This window comes from Carya illinoinensis, chromosome 13 (genome assembly GCF_018687715.1).
Source record: "Carya illinoinensis cultivar Pawnee chromosome 13, C.illinoinensisPawnee_v1, whole genome shotgun sequence".
NCBI classification, from domain to species: Eukaryota; Viridiplantae; Streptophyta; class Magnoliopsida; order Fagales; family Juglandaceae; genus Carya; species Carya illinoinensis.
Genome location: NC_056764.1, coordinates 27889215 through 27912100, shown reverse-complemented (window position 1 = coordinate 27912100; position 22886 = coordinate 27889215). Strand labels below are relative to the sequence as shown.

Below are 22886 nucleotides of genomic sequence, written 5' to 3'. Positions count from 1 at the left end.
CTACTTTGGTTCTAATATGATTTCATGGGGTTCTAAAAAGCAACCAACTATTGTCCGATCTTCTACGGAGGCTGAGTACAAAGTGTGGCTAACACAACTTGTGAACTTTTATGGATACAATCCTTATTAAAAGAGCTGGCAATTTTTCTTCCTGATCCACCTACCTTATGTTGTGATAACCTTGTAGCCACATACTTATCTGTGAACCCAATCCTCCACTCTAGAACTAAACATGTGGAACTTGATTTTCATTTTGTAAGAGATCGTGTAGCTGCAAAAACACTTAAAGTTTCTTTTGTTCCTAGCAAAGACCAAGTGGCTGACATTCTCACCAAGCCACTCTCATTAGTCCGTTTCAGTCTTCTGCGCTCCTGCCTTTACATCTCTCCAGTACCAGTTGGAGCGAGGGAGGCTATTGAAGCAAAGGGTCATGATGAATTACCAAAAAGCCCTGCATGACTCAGCCCTTACATAACCAACTGCAAAATGCTAAGAAAGGAAGATTCTCGAACAAATTGGCAAAATTGATTATGCTGAGGTGTACAGTGTAGATTTGATTTCTGTATTCTTTTTGTTATGAAAGTAGTCTATAAATACTCTGTACTAATTGTATAAGAAAATATACAAGAAATAATAACATCTTTGTGAGGGTTTTATTCCTTTCAGGTATTCTGTCAAGCACTTTGTGTGCAAGTTCTTTTTAGTCCTTTTTACCCATTCAATAATCCATGACAGATCCGAAAGCAACAAAAATAAAAATAAAAAAAATTCAAAACAATCAAAACAATAACATATATGAGCAAAGAACCACAACCACACTTCAGTCTTCAAGGAGGAAAATAAAAAGTAGAGGAGGAGGAGGAGAATAAGAACAAGAAGGGGAGGAGGAGGAGGAGAATAGAAGAGGATACCCGGCAGAGAACGGGGCGGTCATGCCGGTGAGAGGGAGAGAGAGAGAGAGAGACAATGACGTGGGAGGATGAGAGAGAGACGGGAGGTTAAACTTAACCTTAAAACGACATTGTTTTATTAAAAAAACTTATTTTTTCTTTTATATATATAGGTTGGGCCGAGTGGATGGGGTAAACCTCGGGAGGGCATGGCCCAACCAGGTGGATGTTGAATGGGGTGGGGTTGGGGCTAGGTGGCGGGTGGTGGTGTCCCGCCTCCATCCCTACAAAACAATATCAAACAAACTTAATTAAAGTTAGATTTAACGTCTAGAGCCAATAAATGATGTCTTTTCACACAAATTTCCAAGAATATTACGAAACTATGGTGTGGGGAAGTGTCCAATTAGAAAGACAAAAAAATATGGAGGGGGGGCCAAATAGGCTTCAAGAATTAATATAAGTTGGTGAAACTTTCTATCGTTGATTATCAAGAGGACAAAGGAGAGGCCACACCCCCATAATGCACAGCCATTTTGGAATGTGGTTTTAGACGTACAATGATAGCAAACATCTACAAACGGCAGAAGCATAAAGACAAATGTTGTAATTGTAATTGGGCCAACTTTTGTCATGATTTCTCTTGACTCCATTTGAGTGAAGCTATGATTCTCCTTCGCTTCTGTTCATTATAAAGCTCTACGTTTATTATAGCTAGCTGTACTGGTGGAAGACAGTTATTGAATTAACCATCAAATTTGACGAAGAGATATTTTAAAATATATATATATATATAATTTATAAATTCACGTGATTAAATATAATATATTAATTTTATAATTAAATGTAATATATTTAATTATATTAGATTATATATATAAATGATATTTGTAATCGTGAAGCGTGTAAGTGTTGTACAATTTTTTTGAAAAAAATGAGTAAATACAAAACCTACATAATAATAATAATAAAATTTACTATTTTTTAAAATGATTATACGGTGTTCACATATTTCATAATTATATCTAGTATTACTTTTTTGGGATAATGCTGTAGACAAAATTCAAACATTGTATTTGACAACAGCTAGAGGCGTGCTCTTGACGTTATAAAAAACAAGCTTGCATTAGATAGAAAAGGTAGAAATACAACAAATTTAAAGAGTGTCCTTTCCACTATCATTAAACAAAAAACTAGAAAGAAGAATAGCTGGTGGAATGCTATCAAACACAAAGTTGATAGCGGCCATTGAGCCACTTAATGCACAAATCAATTTTGAGATCGATCAATTTTTTTAAAGTGCCAATCTTTGTGATTTTTTAGTGTAAAAATAATATTTCTTATGATATTTGTGATCTGCCAGTCGATACGCTCTCTCTCGATAGAAGAAATAACTAATTGAGCATATTCTTCTAAATAGATAGAAGGGTAATTTTAATTTAGATGCATCGTCATTTTAGTAGCTAATTTTGCAGTTAGATCTTCCGCAACAACAGGGATTGTAGAAGAAAAACAACACCCAGTTGGTGCAAGGGCATGACATCCCATTTTCTAAAATAAGTAATCATTAAAAAAAATATTAAACATATATCATTCTTTAAATCTTTATAGACTCCAATAAAATTTTATTTTGTATTCTTTCTCAATATTTTTATTTTTATTTTTTATTTTTTGACTTTTGGTTTTCAGTTTTGAAAAAACATCAATCGTTCCTTCGTTTACTTTTATCCCTTCCTCTTCCTTCTACTTTTACTTCTTCATTTTGTTTTTGCATGATGTGCCGACAAAGAAATGATTATGGGTGTAATTGGTTCGATTTGATTTAGTTTTGGATATATTTTAGAACTGAACTGGTATATACCAGTTTTAAAATTTGAAAAACTGATACTGCACTGATTACATTTCTAAACTGGTACTTCTGATTTTATCGATTTTGATTTTATTCGATCCGATTTTTCTAATATATTATATATATAATATATATAATATGTTATATATATATATTATAGTATATAATAATATAATAATATATTTTAGTACATTATAATATATATTAATATTGTATTAGTTTAACTATTAATACTAGAGACTATAGTAATAATATATAGTTATTTATATAGAATTTTAAAAGCTAACGTTATTTAAATTAGTAATTTAGCATATAATACAAGATTATTTTATATATAATCATATATATATATATATTTGATAAAAATTATATATAATATAAAAAATCATATAAAACATATTTTATATAATATAAAAACTAAAATCATATATTTATATGAACTGGTCTGGTCCTTTAAAAAAAAAAAAATCAGAATCAAACTGATTTTGATCAATTTTTTAAAAAATAGAACTGGCCTCGGACCAAACCGATTTAGAATTGAACCGGTCTCGTTCGGCTTTTTTTCATCCCTAGAAATGATATGACGAATCAAATGAGGCCACACATGATTTTTTAAAATAAACTAAATATTCTTAAAAATAATTAAATATTTTTATTAGAAATTAATTTATATTATTCACAAAACTTTTTAAGAAATCTGAAAAAAAGAAACCATGGTAGCCACTACTGGTGGAGGTTTTTTTTTTCAAAAAATATAAAAATAAATTTTTATTAGAAAACATAATATTTCTAATTTTTTAACTTATTTTTTAAATAAAATGGCACGTGACACTCTTTCATATCAACAATATATTTGTTACATTAGCTATATATTTAGTACGATAATAAATAAAATTGCAATTAAATATATTCAATTTTCTATTTAAATTTATATTTTTTAACAAATTATTTCAGCTCCTTTTAATTTTAATTTTTTATAATTATTTAAAATATTTCATTTCTATCTTATTTGAACGAGATCTAATTATTGTCAGTTTGCTAGTTTGAAACTTTCGACCAAAAAGCCTTTGAACGCCTCCGAGCGCCTTTAGAGCATTGGCAATCTTTAAAATTTTACATAACTATGAATAATATTTATTTAAGTTTGAAGAATTACAATTCACTCTTCAAATATTATTTTACTATTTTTTTTCTCTTCTACCCATTAAAATCAATTTTGTGAAATTTGTATTAATATGATTTTGATATATTAAGTTTATATTAAGTTGATAATACAAAGTGCTTTTTTTAATATATATTAATATTTATTGATAAAAGTAGTCATTTTGATATATAAAATTGGTAATATTTAGATATATGGAATTTATATTTTTGAGCATATTGTGTTAATTGTAAAATATATAAAAATAATAATTTAAAAAAATAAAAAAGTAAAAATATTTTATTATTATTTAGTTCAAAAATGTATAATCTAATTTAAAAATTTTTCTTTATATATAAAATTAATATTTAAAATTTATGATTTTAAAGATACATATAAAGAAACTAATGCTAGGACTGTTAGAGCCCGTCTCTCTCTCGTTGCCAATAAGAAGAACACCACATCTCGTTGCAAACTTTTTCTTGCCCCCTCCCATCCAGCTGAATGCTCGCCACATTTTATTTTATTAATTTCTCTCTTTCTAGGCCCTTTTTTCCATGTTTATGATTGTTGCTCAAATCTACGTCTTCTTAGCCTTTACTGTTACACATGACGCACCTCACCATGACCCTTTCCTCATGTTCTCTCCAATGATCCAAGTCCGGACTCCATCTCATGGTGTGTGGGCCTCATGCAGACCACACATCTCTCCCAAATAATCACTAAAAGCTCAGCTTTCTAACTTCACACCGACCCATGCACCTACCTACCACCTTATTGGGAAACCATAATGCGAACATGGTGAAAGAAAAGTGGTAAAAAATAATCACACAATATAAAATTTACGTAGTTTAATAATATGTCTACATCTATAGAATTATAGATGATTTTTATTTCATATGAATATGAAGTACACAGTGAAAAATACAAGTTTCTCACTTCTCTCAAACTCCCCCTCTCTCTTAAGTTTTTTGTATGTCTCTATGCTTTATCTATTGTTTAACAACATATATATGCACGACATTGTGAAAACCTAAGGCAGTAAGTTATTTGAATATTCGTTTAGGTGCGATTTGAGCAAATTTTTTGTTTGATATTCACTTTAGCGCTAAGTCGAGTGAACTCTTGGGTTGAGCTTCACTCGAACCTATTATCAAGTATTTGTTAAGCGAACTCTTTATTTAAATCTCACTTAAGTCCCTTGTTGAGCGAGCTTTCTACTTAAATTTCGTTCAAGCAATATATCAAGTAAACTTTCGGATTGCTTCAGCTCGAGTATAAAACCAGGCTCTACACTCAACATGTATGCCTCCCAGTCACGGTCCCAACCTTATAATCCCGGCCAGCACATCTTTGCGCATGTACCATAAACACTAATGCCGGCACACATGACCACCACTTGTCGCCGCACTTCCTCCTCCAAATCAAGCCCTCGACCCTACACTGCCTTCCACACATTCTGTCCATCCTATGTTATGTTTTCTATTTGTTTGCTTTTTGTGTAGGTGTTTGAAAGTTTGATTTGTCGCTGTTTACGAGTTTAACTCTCCCACCACTTTTCGAAATCAGGCGGGTTTCTTTTGCTGGTAAACTGTTTTTGTACATATACCCCTAAACAAGAATGCAAAAGGTGCGGGGACAAAACATCTCTATGTCATGTATCTATACTGAGCTTTTGTTGGCATCCTCATCCATCATTAGAATATTACTCGTACATATACTTTTCACAAGAAATACTCTAATCAAAAGGAATTCTATGACCTGATTTATTAAATTATTAAATTATATTTATTATAAAATAAATTAAACAATATAATCACATTAATTTATGATATTATTTTTATATAATTTAATTATTATTATTTAAAAAAAAGCCTAATTGCTGTCGCCAACTTTAGAGAGTAGAGGTGGACAGTTCATACTGACGAGAAGTAGTTCCACGGTGGCAGTGGCCAGTGGGTCCAATACTCCACTGGCTCGTCTCCTTATTGCAGCCAATCCATGGCTTTCTCCCATTGTTTTTCTTTCCCATAAATCTCATTTAGCCTCAAAGGTCTTTGACTCATTTCTGTTTCTTTCTCTTCAAGAGATCTCGTGCCCCCATTCTGTTCCAAGCAATCTAAACCCACGCGGTTTCAAACCATGATTGCGCCAAGGTGTTTGACAAAAAGCGTGAGACAAACATCATTCCTCGGCCGGTTCCTTATAATTACTTATCATTCCTCGGCCGGCTGAAACCCCTACACGGCTACATGCCCCTTTCCTCTGGCCCCGTCCCTCACACGCCCACTTTTGTTTAAAAAAGAGAGCGCTTTACCGGTTCGTGCTTATTTATCTATAAAACCCTGTTTTACATTACACCTACCATCGTTAAACACGCTTTTTGCTTCGCCGGTTGACGTCGTGATCCGTGCATTCTTTTTCTGTGGCACAAACGAATCCCAAAAGAATTGTTTTTCCTGTTGTTTGGTTTATTATTTTGATGGGCACGCAAACTTCCTGGCTGTAAAGGCCCACTGTTGCCGACACTGCCCCAGTTGACTGAGTGGGACTCGGTTTCTGTTCTGTTCCTTGTTGGCATCTTTGTTTCCTTTTTTTATTGGAAGAATAATTTCTAGGTCTTCAACCAGAAATGAAGAATTTGACTTGGTAGAGAGAGAGAGGGTCTCTCCTTCCGTTCAGCCATGGCTCCCGCAAGGAAGGTTTCTGAGTTTCGTCGAGAAGGCAATGACTGGTATTCACACTTACAAACTTACTTCTCATAAGCTTTTGTTTGGTAACTGTATCTGATAATTTTCCGTATAGTCTAATTCTTGTTAAGCTTTCTTTATTGGGTCCTTGAATTTAGAATTCATAACAGCCTCGTGGCCGAAATCAAGTAACACAACAAGTTATGGCTCAAAAATTTATTACCGGTTTTATTATACAAGGTCCATAGAAAAATAGAAAGAAGAAAATACTTGATTTTTAGTGTTGATAATTGGTGAATTTCATGGTCTTGGCAGGTTCTGCAATTCTGGATTGCCTAGCGATATTACCGTTGTGGTTGAGGGCGTAAACTTCCATTTGCACAAGGTATCCCTACCCCTTTGCTTTTATGGGCGTTTGTAAGAAAATTTATCTTGTTTCCGTTACATATATTTTTGTCTATTGATCGTTTCCTGATTCTCTAACTTCTTTGGTATATCTGCTTAAGCTTTTGTCTTTCTTGCTAATTATTCTGACTGAATATAGTGTTCCGACGATTAAATTATTGAATATTGATGTGATTTTAAATACACTTTTTTTTTTTCACCTTTATATATATTAGGGAAATTCTGAAAATGGAGAGAAGTTTACGTTCTTGTTAGGGTGGGATTTAAGAATAGCCTCTCTTATACAGCTATCTCTGTTTGAGTTGAAGTTTTACACCACAAGTGACATAATTATTTGAAGCTTTTTTTGAAATTGAATCCTGATGAGGGCCTTCTACCTGTTTTGTATAAAAACCTGCTTTGTTTCGTTGTGTTGGTTTTGTCATATAATCCCTCCAACTCAATTTCTCATTATTTGGCTGCTTATCCCTTTTGGGTCTGGCCGTCTGGGAGTCTCAGGCAGCAAATATGGAATGCGCACCAGTGCATGGCAGTAATTATTTCCATCAATGACCGAATTGATTCATGTTTGTGTGTCGCATCTCTCAGCATAAGTTGCCTTAAAGCGGTCCTGTTATAGTGCTAAGCCTGACTCCACATTTAAAAGAATATTTTCTGACCTTTATATGGTAATTGGGTGGCACATCATATTTTTTTGAAAAATTGTTAAATTATGTATTATAGATTTTAAGGGCCGAGAGTTCACTAGGGGCTGAAAATTCTTAAATTAACTCTTTAAATAAGGTAGAAAAATTAAATTATATTAAATTAGAAGTTATTCTATTTTCCTCTATGTTAAAAGTTGCAATCCACTATTTGAAAACTGAGTTCTTTACTTCATTTTCATCCTGCCAAATTTTCATCAAAATCAACTCTTACGAAGTAGCTTGTGTTACATGTCAATTTCTCATCTGTGAGGTCTAGTTTCCATCCCTTTGTCTTGGAATCCGTATGAGTCCTGGATCTTTTACTTGTACTTAACTCATAAAAGACTTGGGATAGATAATCAGGTTATGAATTGGGCAACTATGCCATTTGGTTTTCTGCTATGACTATAGTTATTATGCACATTGGAATACTTTTGGTATGGAATCAATTATGCCGCCCCACCTCCCCCAACAAATAAGTCTTGCTTTCATCAATGGGGATGAATGTACTTCCCCTTATTGCTACTGATGTAAACATTGATTTTATGACCTGTTTAAGCTTTAAACTCGGGTTTTTATTAAATAAGACTACTCAAAAAGTCGCTCAAGACTAGCTTGGTCAAACTCAAGTTTGACTCAGTTTGTTTATTAAATGAACTGTTCGTTATGATTGATTATTATTTTTTGATAAGCAAATAAGAGTTTTATTGATGAGAAGTAGGCATAGCTCAAGTACACGGGACATACACAAGAGCAACACCTAGGCATGACTGACCAAAGATACAAGAAATCGTAAACATTTAGACTATTGAAATCTATTACAATCAACCAATGGAGTAAAGTGTTAAAAAGGAGATCTCTAAGCTCATCCATTAAACGATAAACTCATATAAAGCTTGGTTCGACTTGTATTAGTTCAAAAAATTACATGTTTATTATTTACTTATCAAAAAAAATTCGCGTTTATTATTTTATAATATTATTTTAATTTTACAACGAGACTATTTGAAGTATTTCAAAAGATAAGAGAAATCAAGTTCCTAATATTTTGTATGTGTTGCTTGAGGTCATATGAATATAACCACTGGTATGTCTATATATAGATAGTTACCAAAATTCTAAATTTGTTTGTTAAGCTTTGTAAATAAAGTTTAAGATATGATGTAAATAATCTATTTTGTTAAAATTAAGTGGCTTGTGAATTAGCTTGAATTCGCTCGAATAATGATTGAGTTATTTATAAACAGAAAATGTAACTTGGTAATAAGCCCTTGCTCGACTCATTTGTGAATAAAAATTAAATGAACAAGGCTTGACCACCCACTACATGTATGAACTCAGCTCATTTAGACTTCTACTTTAAGGCTTTAAGCTTTACTCATAAAAAAAACCTGTTTGAGCTGTAAAATGCTGGAGTGGCTTAGTTCAATCTACTTTACATATACATGTACGTGTGTATATATCTTCAGTTTCTTTTTGTTCATGTTTGATGCATGCACTTGCTTCTATGAGTTTGGGAGAGTTTTATTTTTGGCGGTGGGGGGGAGATGAGAGGGAAAGCGCAAAGGACATTGGGATCCATGCAGATTAGTGGTTCACAGTTAGTTGTAGGCAGGATTACTGCTTTGAATTGGCACGTTTTTGCATGAGGTCATGCCGATTGGTGTTGCACAGTTGGTCCGTTAGATCCATGTTTTCAACAACAGGGAGATCTTGGTTAAGTGATTCTGCTCTCTAGATTTAAGTTGTAGAAGTCATTGAAACCTTTTACACAAGGGAGCTTCTTGGTGTAATGGTGATATGCCCCATTGATTGGCATATTCTATTTCTTTGAAATTTTTTTTGCAGTTAGTTTTGTCTTTGTTAGTATATAAAAGTACAACTAAATATCCTAATCCGTACTGCAGTTGAATCAATATGCTTGATTCTTCATGTGTGCTTTATTCTTCATTTACAATGTTCTCTATGTAGCCTATACATTGGTGTTCAGTTGAATTTAGATATTATAACAATACGTAATCCTCCAGTTTCCTCTCATATCAAAATGTGGGAAGATGGCAAAGATACATGAAGAATCCCAAAGTACCCGTGAGAAGATTTTTACCACAGTGCTGGAAGAATTTCCTGGTGGCCCTGACTCTTTCTTGATTGCAGTTAAGTTTTGCTATGGCGTCCGTCTTGAAATGACACCAAGAAACATAGTAATGGTATACTGTGCAGCAGACTATCTCGAAATGGCAGATGAGTATGGAGAAGGTAATTTAATATCTAAGTCAGAAAGTTTCTTTCATAAGAATATACTTCGTAACTGGAAAGATTGTATTTTGGCTCTTCAAAGTTCTGAACCTGTCATGTCAAGGGCTGAAAAGCTCCAGATATTGAGCAAATGTTTTAATGCTCTATCTATGATGGTTTGTACGGATCCTAGTTTGTTTGGATGGCCCATGATGATGTATGGTAGTTTGCAGAGCCCTGGGGGAAGTATCTTATGGAATGGAATAAACACTGGGGCAAAAATTAGATGCTCAGAATCTGACTGGTGGTTTGAAGACATCTCATACCTTAGTGTTGGTTTGTTTGTGGGACTTATTAAGACAATGGAAGGAAGAGGGATAAGACCTGAAAACCTAGCTGGTGCAGCAATGTACTATGCCAGAAAGTACCTACCTGGTCTAGGCCGATGGCAGGGTGGACAAAGTGGCAAAACCAGGACAGTTGCAAGTTTTAGCTTGACACCTGCTGTGGTGGATCAAAAGGATCTATTGGAAAGCATTGAGAAGCTTCTGCCAGCAAAGAAGGGCAAATCCTTTTGCCGTTTTTTGCTGGGACTTCTTCGTGTTGCATTGATATTGGGTGTCAATCATACATGCAAGGACTCTTTAGAGAAGAGAATAGGAATGCAATTAGAACTGGCAACTCTGGATGCTCTTCTGATTCCAACTTATTCTGATTCTGATACATTATATAATACTGACTGTGTTGAACGGATCATCCATCATTTTATCTCTTCCGAGTCATTTATAACATCATTTTCTCCATCATCATTTGACCTGGAAACCTCACCATCATCTGGGCCTTTAAGAAAAGTTGCAAAGTTGATAGACAGCTATATTGCAGAGGTTGCTTCTGATGTGAATCTGAAACCAGGAAAGATCCGCGCTATTGCTCAGGCCCTCCCAGAATCTTCAAGAACTTTGCACGATGGGCTGTACAGAGCACTGGATATATATTTCAAGGTTTGGTTTTACTGGACCAACTATAAAAGTAAAAACTTATCCTAAATTTTGAGGTTTATAACTGCTAATGACATTGTGCAGGCGCACCCTTGGCTTTCTGAGAAGGAGAAGGAAGAACTCTGCAATGTCATTGACTACCAGAAACTATCCATTGATGCCTGTGCTCATGCATCCCAAAATGAAAGGCTGCCACTTAGAGTTGTTCTTCAAGTTCTGTTTTTTGAGCAAATGCAGCTAAGAACAGCGCTAGCTGGTTGTCTCCATGTACTGGACACTGAAATTGCCCCTGCAGGTCCTTTGACTGTCCCAGGTGACATGGGAGGCCAGATTGTACAGAGGGATGGTTGGGTAACAGTAGTACGTGAGAACCGGGTTTTAAAGGTTGATATGGAAAGGATGAGGTCTAGAGTTGGGGAACTTGAGGAAGAATTTAGTAAAATAAAGCAAGAGATGAAAAAGGTGACAAAATCACATAGTACCCTTAGTTCTCCTCGTTTGGTTGTGAAGAAAATTGGATGCAAGCTTGTTCCGGGATCCTCGGATGCTCAACAGGATACTGTTGAAAGCACTGGACCCACTCCAAGACCGTCACTTGAGCAGTTGCGTTTATCACGCAATTCCAGACACCGGAAAAGCTTCTCTTTGTTTTGAAGGCATTGGCAAGGAAGCTGATTATAACTTGTCAAAGAAGAAAAGCAAGGAAGCTGATGATGGGATTTCCATACATGGAGGCTCTTTGGTCCCGAATGTGCGAGGGAAAGGGAAGGAAAATGTTAAAATTTGCTTCTGTTTTTTAGCATTTTTTTAACTGATTGAGCATTTTCCTTTTCTTTCCTCCGTTTGAAGCTGGCACTATTTTCAATAGGGCAGTTGAAAAGAGATCCACTCTTGCACCACAGAATTGTTTGTCGAGTGCTTGGCAGTAGACTGTAGAATTGTTTAAGTTCTCTTTCACCTTTCATAGGTTAGGGGTTGGTAGGCTCAAAGAATGAACCAGGAAGTCGGGAAGTGAATACTTTGCGATTGAAAGATGAAATATTGGGACTCCCATCTGAAACTTGGACACATAATGTGGATTCCATAGAAGTAAATACACCAAGTCACAGTTATATATGTTATTTTGTCTTTGTAGCTTACACATTTACAGCACTGTAAATCAAGTTGTAACTCTGTCAAACATTGGGAAGATAAGTAAAGGTCCGTGTTTTCATTGTCTGAACTTGCAAATTAACCTACTTCTGATTATCTTGTTTACCGTTTGGTGCACTCACAAAAATGATTTTAAAGCGCAGCAGCCATATGAATATCTATCTATAGTTATTATATAAGCGACAATCCGCTTGCTACAGTGTTAAGAACAGTAAAATCTTCCCCCCCTCCCACTTTTTTTTTGTCCAACATTTTTTTCCCATTTTACCCTTTACTTTATTTGGAAGTTACCGCAGTTTACGTTTTACTTTTATTCCACCGACAATTGTTTTTGTCTTTCTGCCTCCCACAGACAGATTAGTTTGCTTTATTGTCTTTCCGATTTTGCCCTTATTTTTGTTGTTCAGTTCATTGTCTTCAGTGTCGTTTTACTTTGCCCACTTGATGTTATTGTCTTTTTACCGTTAATACTTATCTCTTCATCTGACAATATGAATCCAACTGTAGTTTAAATATCAGAATTTTTTTCATTCCGCCTTGTGGCTCTCTACTGCGTTTTGCTCTCTCACTCAGCATTGTAGGTACGTTTTATTTGTTTTTCTTAGTATTGTAAAAAGTAACTGTATTATATGAATCTATTTCTTACATTATGTAATTACATGATATGCATGTGTATTACAGTAAAAAAAAATAAAAATGGAAAGATAAAACTATATTTGCATATTTACATCTTTATTTAAAGAGTAAACCCAACAAAAAAATTAAACCCATCATATAAATTGGATCTTCTGAAATTTAATCTTCAGATTTGTTCGTACGTCCTGAGAACACAAAAAAAACCAGCAGTTAAGAGTGAAAAAACAAAATTGAGTTCCAAAATTTTTGAAAAAAAAAACTATCCAGTTGAAAAAATTTCGTCTAGATGTGAAAAATATTTATCTATATTGATAATATACATCAATACACGAAAATAATGAACAAATGAAAAAAATTTCACTTTCTGGCGTGGTCGTGGGCTGCCGACTGGCCATTATCAGCCGATGTGAACTGCAATGTTAGGAAGACCCAACAAATAACAGATTTAACGGAAAAACCCAGAAATATCCATTAGGAAAAACAAAAACTTTCTTCAACCAAAAACAACAGATCCAACCAACAAACCGAAAATATCGATCAGATAAAAAAAAATTAAAAAATTAAAAAATTAAAACCCAAACAGAGTACGTTAATACACAATGGTGAAATATTACACAAACAAAAAATATTTCACCTTCCGCCATGGTCGTCGGCTGCTACACGCGGCCATAGGCAGCGGATCTGAGCCACCACGCGAGGAAGAACCAACAAAGAACAAATCCAACCAAAAAATCTAAAAATATGCATAAAAAAAGGAAACCCAAACAGAGTGCCTTAATACACAAGAGATGTTGAAATATACACAGAGAAGCCGTGAGAGATGAGTGGTTGTCACTGGCTAAGGACGACGAATGCGAGGATGGTGCTTCACGGCCGTAGATGTCGTGCCTGTACACAGAGGATCCGCACGTTACATACATCATTTGCAAAAAAATAAGTTATTGTACAGATCTAAAAATTCCAAACATCAAACAACAAAATAAGAGAACGGAAGAACAAAATAAGGCAATAGACAAAAACAAGAACAAAAAAAGGAGAAGGAAACTCAAACAAAACAAATTTTTTCAGATCTTAAAGTAAAAACAAAAAAAAATTTTGAAAAACCGTTAAAAACATTCTTCATCGAAACGTATAAAAAATCAACAACAAATAAATGAAATAAACGGTTCAGATCTGAAAGTTTAAAAAAAAGTCCCGTAAAGAACATTCTAGATCTAAATGCACAAAAGATGAACAAAAAAAAATAAAATAAACGCAAGAGATGAGTAGTGTGGACGAAACTGCAAGAGATTAAAAGAAAAAGAAAATAAAAACAAAGATCAAACAAGAAGATGAAAACTGAGAGAAAAAAATTCCCGTAAAGAACATTCTAGATCTAAATGCACAAAAGATGAACAAAAAAAAACCCAAATAAATGCAAGAGATGAGTAGTGCAGATGAAACTGCAAGAGATTAAAAGGAAAAGAAAATAGAAACAAAGATCAAACAAGAAGATGAAAATTAGCATAGGAAATTTTCGCTTGCAGTTCTGAAAGTAAAAACAAAAAAAATTTAAAACGATAAAAAACAATCTTGATCTAGATGTATAAAAAAGCAACAAAAAATATTCAAAATAAACGGTTCACATCTGAAAGCTTAAAATATATATATATATATATATATGTATATTATACCGTAAAGAACAACCTAAATCTAAACAATCAAAAAATGAACAAAAAATAAATCAAATAAACGCAATATATGAGTAATGCGGACGAAAGTGCAAAAGATTAAAAGGAGAAGAAAAAACAAACAAAGATCAAATAAGAAGATGAAAGCTGTAAAAGAAATGCGAACGAAAGTGTAAAATATTAAGAGGAAAAAAAAATACAAACAGAGATCAAAGAAGAAGATGAAAGCTGTAAGAGAGAGAGAGAGAGAGAGAGAGAGAGAGAGAGAGAGAGAGAGAGAGAGAGAGAGGGGACGACAGCTGAAATGGGAAGGGAGAGAAATGAGGGAATTAGAGTTAATGATGGTTATATAGGGTTGTCTAGGGTTAGAGTAAAATTTACTTTTCTGCCCCTGTTGTGTTTTGTTTATTACCGGATTAGGATTTACATTTATTTACTTATATCTATATCTATAGTGATAATATAAGCGCGAATCCGCGATGTACAGTGTTAGGAACAGTAAATCTTTTTTTCACCTTTTTTTTTTTTGGTCCAACGTTTTTTTCCCATTTTACCATTCACTTTATTTGGCAATTACGATAGTTTACGTTTTAGTTATATTTCACCGACAGTTATTTTTGTCTTTTTGGCTTCCCACCGACAAATATGTTTTTTGTTTTTTATTTTCGATTTTGTCCTTATTTTTATTGTTCACTTCGTTGTCCTTAGTGTCGTTTTGCTTTGTCCGCTTGGTGTTATTTTTTTTTTACTGTTAATTTTGATCTCTTCATCTGATAAATTGAATTGAACTGCAGTTTAAATATTGAAATTTCTTTCATTTCGTTGTGGCTCTCTATTGCGTTCTACTCTCTCAGTTAGCCATTGAATTGTAGGTACGTTTTTATTATTTTCCTCAGTATATTGTAAAAATTAACTGTATTTTATGAATGAATGAATTTCTTACATTATGTAATTAGATGATATGCATATGTATTTTTTTTTTTTATCATTTACACCATTTATACATTAGTATAGGATTAATTTTAAATATTATTTTTATATTAATATTTTTTTCTAATCATTTAAACTTTTTATCATTTTTATTTACTTCTAATTATCTACAGTTTTTATTATACTCATATTTATTATAATTTTAAAATATTTTAAATATTTATGGAAATATAAAAAATTTATCATATCTATTTTTTTTTTAATATTCAGTAAAGTAACATTTTAAAAAATAAGAAAAAATATCGAGTTCTTAAATTTATAAATAGAGGTAAAAAATTAATAATAAAACAATAATAGAGTAAAATAGATAAAGAATAATGAATGAAATGTTAGAGGTTTTAAAAAAATAAGTAAAATTTTCCAAAAAAAAATTTGGATAATGTCTTCTTTTGGTAAATTAAAGATAATTTTATGGGAAATCTAATTTTAATACTTTTATAATATTACTTTTATGTTATTTTCTCAAATTTGTCTATTTTTTTTTTTATCAGATTCTGGTTTTTTTCTTTATCATTTCGACCACCTATATATTAGTATAAGATTGATTTCATATTTACTTTCTTCATTTTGTACATTTTACTATTAAATAAAATTGTTTTCCCTTATTCTTTTAACTTTTTAAATGAATAGTTATAAAACTAAATATGAACTAAATTTATAAAACTAAATTTACTTGTAAAATGGGTGACTAAATTTATTCATGCTTTCCTTTTCCAATTGTAGTGCTATTTTTGTCTTTTTTATTTTTTACTTTTTATTTGTTTTAACACAGATGTAGTCAATTATTAGAGTAGTCATTTATATTAATATTCAAAAAATCTTTGAAACATAAATAAATCCAATCTAAAACTCTTACACATAATAAAACAATGATATTGAGTAATATAAAGAAAAAAAATTGTAGATGTAGCTAAAAATACAAATATAATTTAATATACATATAAAATTGAATAATAAATAAGAACATAACATTTCATTTATATATATGTCAATAATCCATAAAAATAGTCAATATGGTCAATTTATATAAAATAGAGTTTTAATATTGGTTCTTTTGGATTAGTTTTCAACTCTATATTGATGTACAAATAAATTCAAAATGAAAGAACAAGAATAGAAAACTACAAGGATGTTTAAATTTATAAAACTAAATTTACTTGGGGTAACTAAATCTTTTCATGCTTTTCATTTCCAATTGTAGTGCTATTTTTGTCTTCTTTATATTTTACTTTTTATTTGTTTCAACACAGATGTAATCAATTATTAGAGTAGTCATTTATTTCAATATTTAAAAAATCTTTGAAACATGAATAAACCCAATCTAAAACTCTTACATATAATAAAACAATGATATTAAGTAATATAAAGAAAAAAAAAATTGTAGATGTAGCTAAAAATACAAATATAATTTAATATACATATAAAATTGAATAATAAATAAGAACATAACATTTCATTTTTATATATGCCAATAATCAATAAAAATAGTCAATATGATCAATTTATATAAGTATTAACATTGATTAGCTTAAATATGGTCAATCGTATTGAGTAATATAAAATAGAGTAAAAAATTTACATGTAACTTAAGAAAAATAGATTTTAAAATATATAAAAAATTCATACCAATAAATGACAAGTTATCATTTTATTTGTGTACACAAAAAAATAAAAAATAAGAACAAAACAAATTAAAATATACATACTTATTAAAAAAACACATCAACAACTAACAAAATTATTTAGGAAAAAAAAATAAATTGCTGTAAAAAAAATAAAATAAAACAAAATTGATTCAAGTTAGGAATAAATTGTTCAAATTTTTAAAGATATGTTATATTTTGTAAAAAAACAATTTCAAAGAAAGAAAAAATATATAAAAACATAACAATAAAAATAACGACTAAATTTGTTTATATTATTTAAAAATATAATAATAAAAAATTTATATGCTTTAATTTTTTAAAAATTAATATTCTTCTTTCAACTAATAACGTCTTCTTCTTTTTTTAGTTTTAATTTCTTATATTTTTTGTTGTTAAAAATAGTGGCTATTTTGTCATAAAAATGATTAAAATTCATCTAATAATATATTATATCGGCAACAAATATAATATTGGAATTCTCATTTTATATAATATATATAATGTAATATACAAATATATAATATATAAATCTTATCTATAGTGATAATATAAGTGCGAATCCGCGATGTACAGTGTTAGGAATAATAGATCTTTTTTTCATATTTTTTTTTTTCGTCCAATGTTTTTTTTCCTATTTTACCCTTCACTTTATTTGGCAATTATAGTAGTTTACGTTTTAGTTTTACTTTGATGTATCTAAAGTTATTAAATTACTTTGTTTTGGTGATTTCATTTGTATAAATGAATTTTACATTATTTTACATCTTTAAACAAATATATTCTTATTAAAAAAATTCTAATATATTATTTGTTGTAAAAAATAGGGGCTGTCTTGTCAACAGGACGATCAAAATTCAAATCACATTATAATCATTTGGTAAGAAATTTATAAGTGTTCATTTGTTTTATGAATATTAAACATTTATTTTTTGTTCAATTACATATTTAATCGTACATATTTCTTCAAAATAATAAAAAAAAAAAATCTAATGTACTATTTATTGTAAAAAATAAGGGCTTTCTTGTCAATAAAAAAATCAAAATTCAAATCACATTACTCTTAAATATTTTTTATTTTACCTTTTGCTAAAATATTGCAAAAATCTATTTATCATATTTTGACTTTTATTTTTTAATAAACAAATACTATGAAATTTTTAAAAATATAACAAATTTACTACATATTAGTATATCTTTTGTGATGACCCGATTTTAAGTGTATTTTCGCTTAAATGGTTGTTTTTATTTTAATTAATATATTAGTTTATTATTTTAATTTATTTACGTTTTAAAATTGGTTTTTAATTTATTTGATGTTGTGTTTTATTTCTTTAAGTTGTTTTGTGGTTTTTAGTCCCTTTTCGGCGGTTTGTTTTGTTTTCCCGGAGTGAGGATTGGACCTCATTTCTTTTTGCAGCTCTTTTCCTTTTTCTCTTCTTTTTTTCCTTTTTCCTTTCTTTTTCTTTTTCTTTTTCTCTTTTTCCTTCTTCTTTTCTTTTTCTTTTTCTTTTTTTTCTCTCTTCTCTCCCCCGCGTCCGAACCCCCCCGAGCTCTCCCTCTCCTCCCTCTCCCTCACGCCGGAACACTCCTCAGCCCAACCCATCGCCGTCCGGCCACCGTTCGGCCCCCCACCGGTCCCATTCTCTTCCCCTCCCTCCGGTGCACCACCCCACCCAAGCTCACCCCCAACCGGCCGGCCATTTGGCCGGAAAAATCCCAACAAAGTCGCACGGTTTTGGCTCCGATTCGCCGCCGTCGCTCCACCTCCGGCCACCATTTATTCACCACTTCATCACCGGTCCCTTGCCGTCCTAACCCACCCATTTCCGGCCTCCAACGACCACCGGAGCAGCTCCTACGAGCTTGTTTTCCGATTTGGGTATTTCGGCCATTTTCCGGCGATTCCGCCGCCACCCACGGCCGTTCATCACTTCCAATAGCTTCACAACCATCCCTTGACCACCCCCTATCAATCTCGTGTCCTAGTTTGTCCCCGTTCAAAAGTGGGTTTTTCAGACCCACGGCCACAGTGAATTTTCACTGTGACGTTGCTGTTTTTCCGCCGTTTGCATCGCCTCGTGTTTTCTAAAATTGCCATATAGCGCTGTAAGTATTTTCCAAACCCTATTTTCAGATTTTAATATATATTGCTCATTCAATTATTTACTGTTGTTGGTTGTTGATTCCGGACTGAGTCCGAGAAGTTTCGGGGGTCGGATGGATGGAGGACGGAGTTGCCTGTTTATTTGATTTATGATTGTTGGATTATTTTATTATGCATTGTTATGGCATTACATGGTGCATGCACGTGTGTTTGTGGATTTGTGTGAAAAGCCTGTGTATTGGCGTGAGTGGTTTTACGAGTGCGTGGGTATCACGAGCCCAAGCCGGGATGGGTTATTATCTCGGTGGAGCTCCTCTGGTCACTCGGGAGTGGAATAAACTGAGTGATGTCCCCTGAGTTGTTGCTAGACGACGGGAGCGGGGGCTAGGGGTTGCTTGGCTACGAACGCGCCGGGCGCGAAACCGAGCATCGCTCTACGCACCGACTCTGTGGCCCTTCACTGGTGAGGGCTAGAGGATGCTTGGCTACGAACGTGCGGGGCACGGAACTGGGCATCGCTCGTTAGGTGTCACATGCGTGGTGGCACTCTGCGGTGTGGCACTGGAACCAGGGTGTGCGGATGACCCCTAGGGGAGGTCATGGTGCATACGGATAAAAAATGTGATTTTGGTGTGTGTGGAAAACTGTGTCTTTGGGTTTTGTACATTGGACATGGTTCATGCATATTGTTTGAGTTCTATATGTGTTATTATCTGGTAGTGTTTGGGTTTTGCTTACCTGCGGTACCATTTATGGTTCCGTAGCTTTTGGTGCAAGAGATGAGGATGAGGAGGAGGAGGCTGAGCCTGAGGATGCGGCTCCGCCGGGTTGCTGATGTTATGCTTTTCTTTATGGTTTTAAAGCTGTATTTGTGTTTTGTAATATTTTATCTATGTACGTTTTAAACAGCTTGTATTACGTTAAGAAAAAAATTCTGGTACTTAGTTATGACTTTCGTTATCCGCTGCGTGTTCTTTCGTGCACATTTGTTGCCTTTGCACACACTCGGCACCCGTCGATAGGATGGTGACCCGGGTTGTCACCATCCGGACGTCTCGATTTTTCCGTGTTCGGGTGTGGGGATTTGGGGGCGTCACAGGTGGTATCAGAGCGGTTTGGCTCTGGGTAAAACCACATGTCCCGTAAGTAGTACCAGAATGTTTTTAAAGTTGTGTTTTGAAAATTATGTTGAGTATAGTTGTTTTATTTGTTTTAATTGTGTGAGCTTGTTTGTTTGTTTTTATTTATTTAGTTATGTTTTGGCATGCTGGTTTCTTTTGTTTCTTGCTGTGTAGTGCTGTTTTGTTTTTGTTGGTTTTATGATGGTTTTTTTTGTTTTCTTAAAGGAGGGTCAAGAGTGGTGTTGTGACAGGAATATGGGGAGACCAGGAAGACCAAGGAAAAATACTCAGGAGCCACGGGACAATACCTCCAAGGATGACTCCATAGCCGAAGCAATTCGGCAGATGACGAAGTTTATGCAACAGAGTGCGAGGTCTCAACAGGCAGGGCCTTGGCCACCACAAGGACCTTGGCCACCACAAGGGGGTCCTTGGCCACCGTCAGGAAGGCCTTGGCCACCGTCAGGAGGGCCTTATCCACCGTCAGGAGAGCCTTGTCCGCAACAAGGAGGGTATTGGCCACAACCGGGAGGTCCCTGGCCATATCAGGGAGGGCCTTGGATGTATCCAGGAGGGTCCAGTAGCATGGTGCAAGCCGGATGCACCTATGAGCGCTTCTTGGCGCATAGGACTCCACACTTCACTGGAAATGAGGATCCACTTCAGGCTGGAAAATGGATCAAAGATCTGGAGAAGACTTTTGAGGTGTGTGGGTGCACTGAGGCACAGCAAGTACTTTACGCCAGCTATCTCTTGCAAGGTACCGCTTCTGATTGGTGGGATACCAAGAGGGTGTTGTTGGAATCTGAACTGGGATCTTTCGCTGCGGTGACCTGGCAGCGTTTCAAGAAGGAGTTCAATGACCGCTTCTTTCCTGCATCGGTAAGGAAGCAAAAGGCAAGAGAGTTCTCCAATCTGGTCCAAGGGGGCGCGACAGTGGAGCTGTACGCCCGGAGGTTCATAGAACTTGAGCGGTTTGCTCCTCACCTTGTTGCCACTGAGGAGATGCGAGCAGATCGTTTCCAGGAGGGGCTGCGTCATGACATACACCGTATGGTGGTCAGCCATCGGATATCCACTTTTCAGAAATTAGTGGATGTGGCTACCCTTGTGGAGCGGGAAAATAATCTGAGTGTGGGTTCCCCTCCAGGGCATAAGAGGCGGAGTTTTTCTGGTGAAGGAAGCAGCTCGGGTTCGCCCCAGAAGTTTGTTCAGCGGACCGGAACTCGACCTCCTACGTCCTCAGGTGTTCGTATGGGAGGACGGGTGCCTATTTGTGGAGCTTGTAATAGAGTTCATGAGGGCGAGTGTCGGATGAGTAGCGGACCCCAGTGTTACCGGTGCGGCCAAGTGGGACATATCGTTTGGGATTGCTCCGTCAGAGTTCAAGAAAGCCGTGGAGGTAGACACGGTGGAAGAACCAACCCGAGACAAGTAGTGCAAGCCCGGGTTTATGCTGTCACACCCGAAGAGGTGGATGATGAGGCACCAGCGACCCATGATGCTGGAGTAATCACAGGTATGGATTAATTTAATTTTTAAGTTGGATTTAATTTTTGGTGCATTCGGTTTCTTCGTTATTTTTTGGATTTCATGGGTTGTGTGTTTGGTTCAGGAAGAGTCCGTTTGTATGAGTTTTATGCTTGTACTTTGTTTGATTCCGGTGCTTCACGATCGTTTGTGTCTTCCACGTTTGCTCGGGTGTGTAACTTGGTCACGGAACCGTTGCCGAAGGCTATGGTAGTGGCTCTACCCGATGGTGAGATGGTGTGGTGTTCCAAGGTTGCTTTGGGATGCCCATTAAATTTTGAGGGAAGATTCTTGGATGCGGATTTGGTGGTGTTCAAGCTGTTGGGCTTCGATATCATCCTCGGGATGGATTGGCTATACCGATATTCTGTGAGTATTAATTGCAGAAGTCGGATAATTAGCTTTCAGCTTCCAGATGGTGATTGTCTGGAATTTGCGGGGAGTAGATTAAAAGAAAAGCTAATGATTATATCGGCGATTCAGGCAAGACGGGAGATTGCATGGGGAGCGGATGCATTCTTGGTGCAGATGGTGTCCACGCCGTCTGAGAAGAAGTCTTTGGCAGACATTCCAGTTGTGGAAGAATTCCCCGATGTGTTTGTGGATGACTTGCCCGGACTACCCCCTGTTCGGGAGATGGAGTTTGTTATAGACTTGGAACCTGGAGCGGCTCCTGTGCATAAAGCTCCTTATCGCATGGCACCGGCTGAATTGAAAGAGTTGAAGACTCAGTTGCAAGAACTGGTAGAGAAGGGATTTATTCAGCCTAGTACGTCGCCGTGGGTGCACCAGTTTTATTTGTTAAGAAGAAAGATGGAACCCTCCGTATGTGCATTGACTATCGGGAATTGAATAAGGTGACCATCAAAAATAAATACCCTCTCCCGCGGATTGATGATTTGTTTGACCAGCTTCAAGGAGCAGCCGTGTTCTCTAAGATTGACCTGAGGTCGGGATACTACCAGCTGAGAATCAGAAACCAGGATGTGCCTAAAACTGCTTTCAGGTCGAGGTATGGGCATTATGAATTTAAGGTGATGCCGTTTGGGTTAGCTAATGCCCCTGCAGCGTTCATGGATTTGATGAATCGAGTGTTTCAACCTTATCTGGATTCCTTTGTGGTAGTATTTATTGATGATATAC

General features: G+C 34.7%; 1 protein-coding gene and 1 long non-coding RNA gene across 2 annotated transcripts; one reads left to right on the top strand and one right to left on the bottom strand.

Moving 5' to 3' along the window:
• Positions 1 to 5828: 5828 nt before the first annotated feature.
• Positions 5829 to 12116, top strand: LOC122291890 (BTB/POZ domain-containing protein At3g44820). The gene is made up of 4 exons (XM_043099925.1): positions 5829 to 6614; positions 6886 to 6955; positions 9689 to 10897; positions 10979 to 12116. The coding sequence occupies exons 1-4, from the start codon at positions 6565 to 6567 to the stop codon at positions 11546 to 11548; spliced, it is 1899 nt and encodes a 632-aa protein (XP_042955859.1). The 5' UTR covers positions 5829 to 6564; the 3' UTR covers positions 11549 to 12116.
• Positions 12117 to 12740: 624 nt separating this feature from the next.
• On the bottom strand, positions 12741 to 13753 carry LOC122291891. Its single transcript, XR_006236800.1, has 3 exons — positions 13317 to 13753; positions 13044 to 13093; positions 12741 to 12867 (listed from the first exon to the last, which is right to left on the bottom strand). It is a non-coding gene; the product is annotated as an uncharacterized LOC122291891 (long non-coding RNA).
• Positions 13754 to 22886: the final 9133 nt, after the last annotated feature.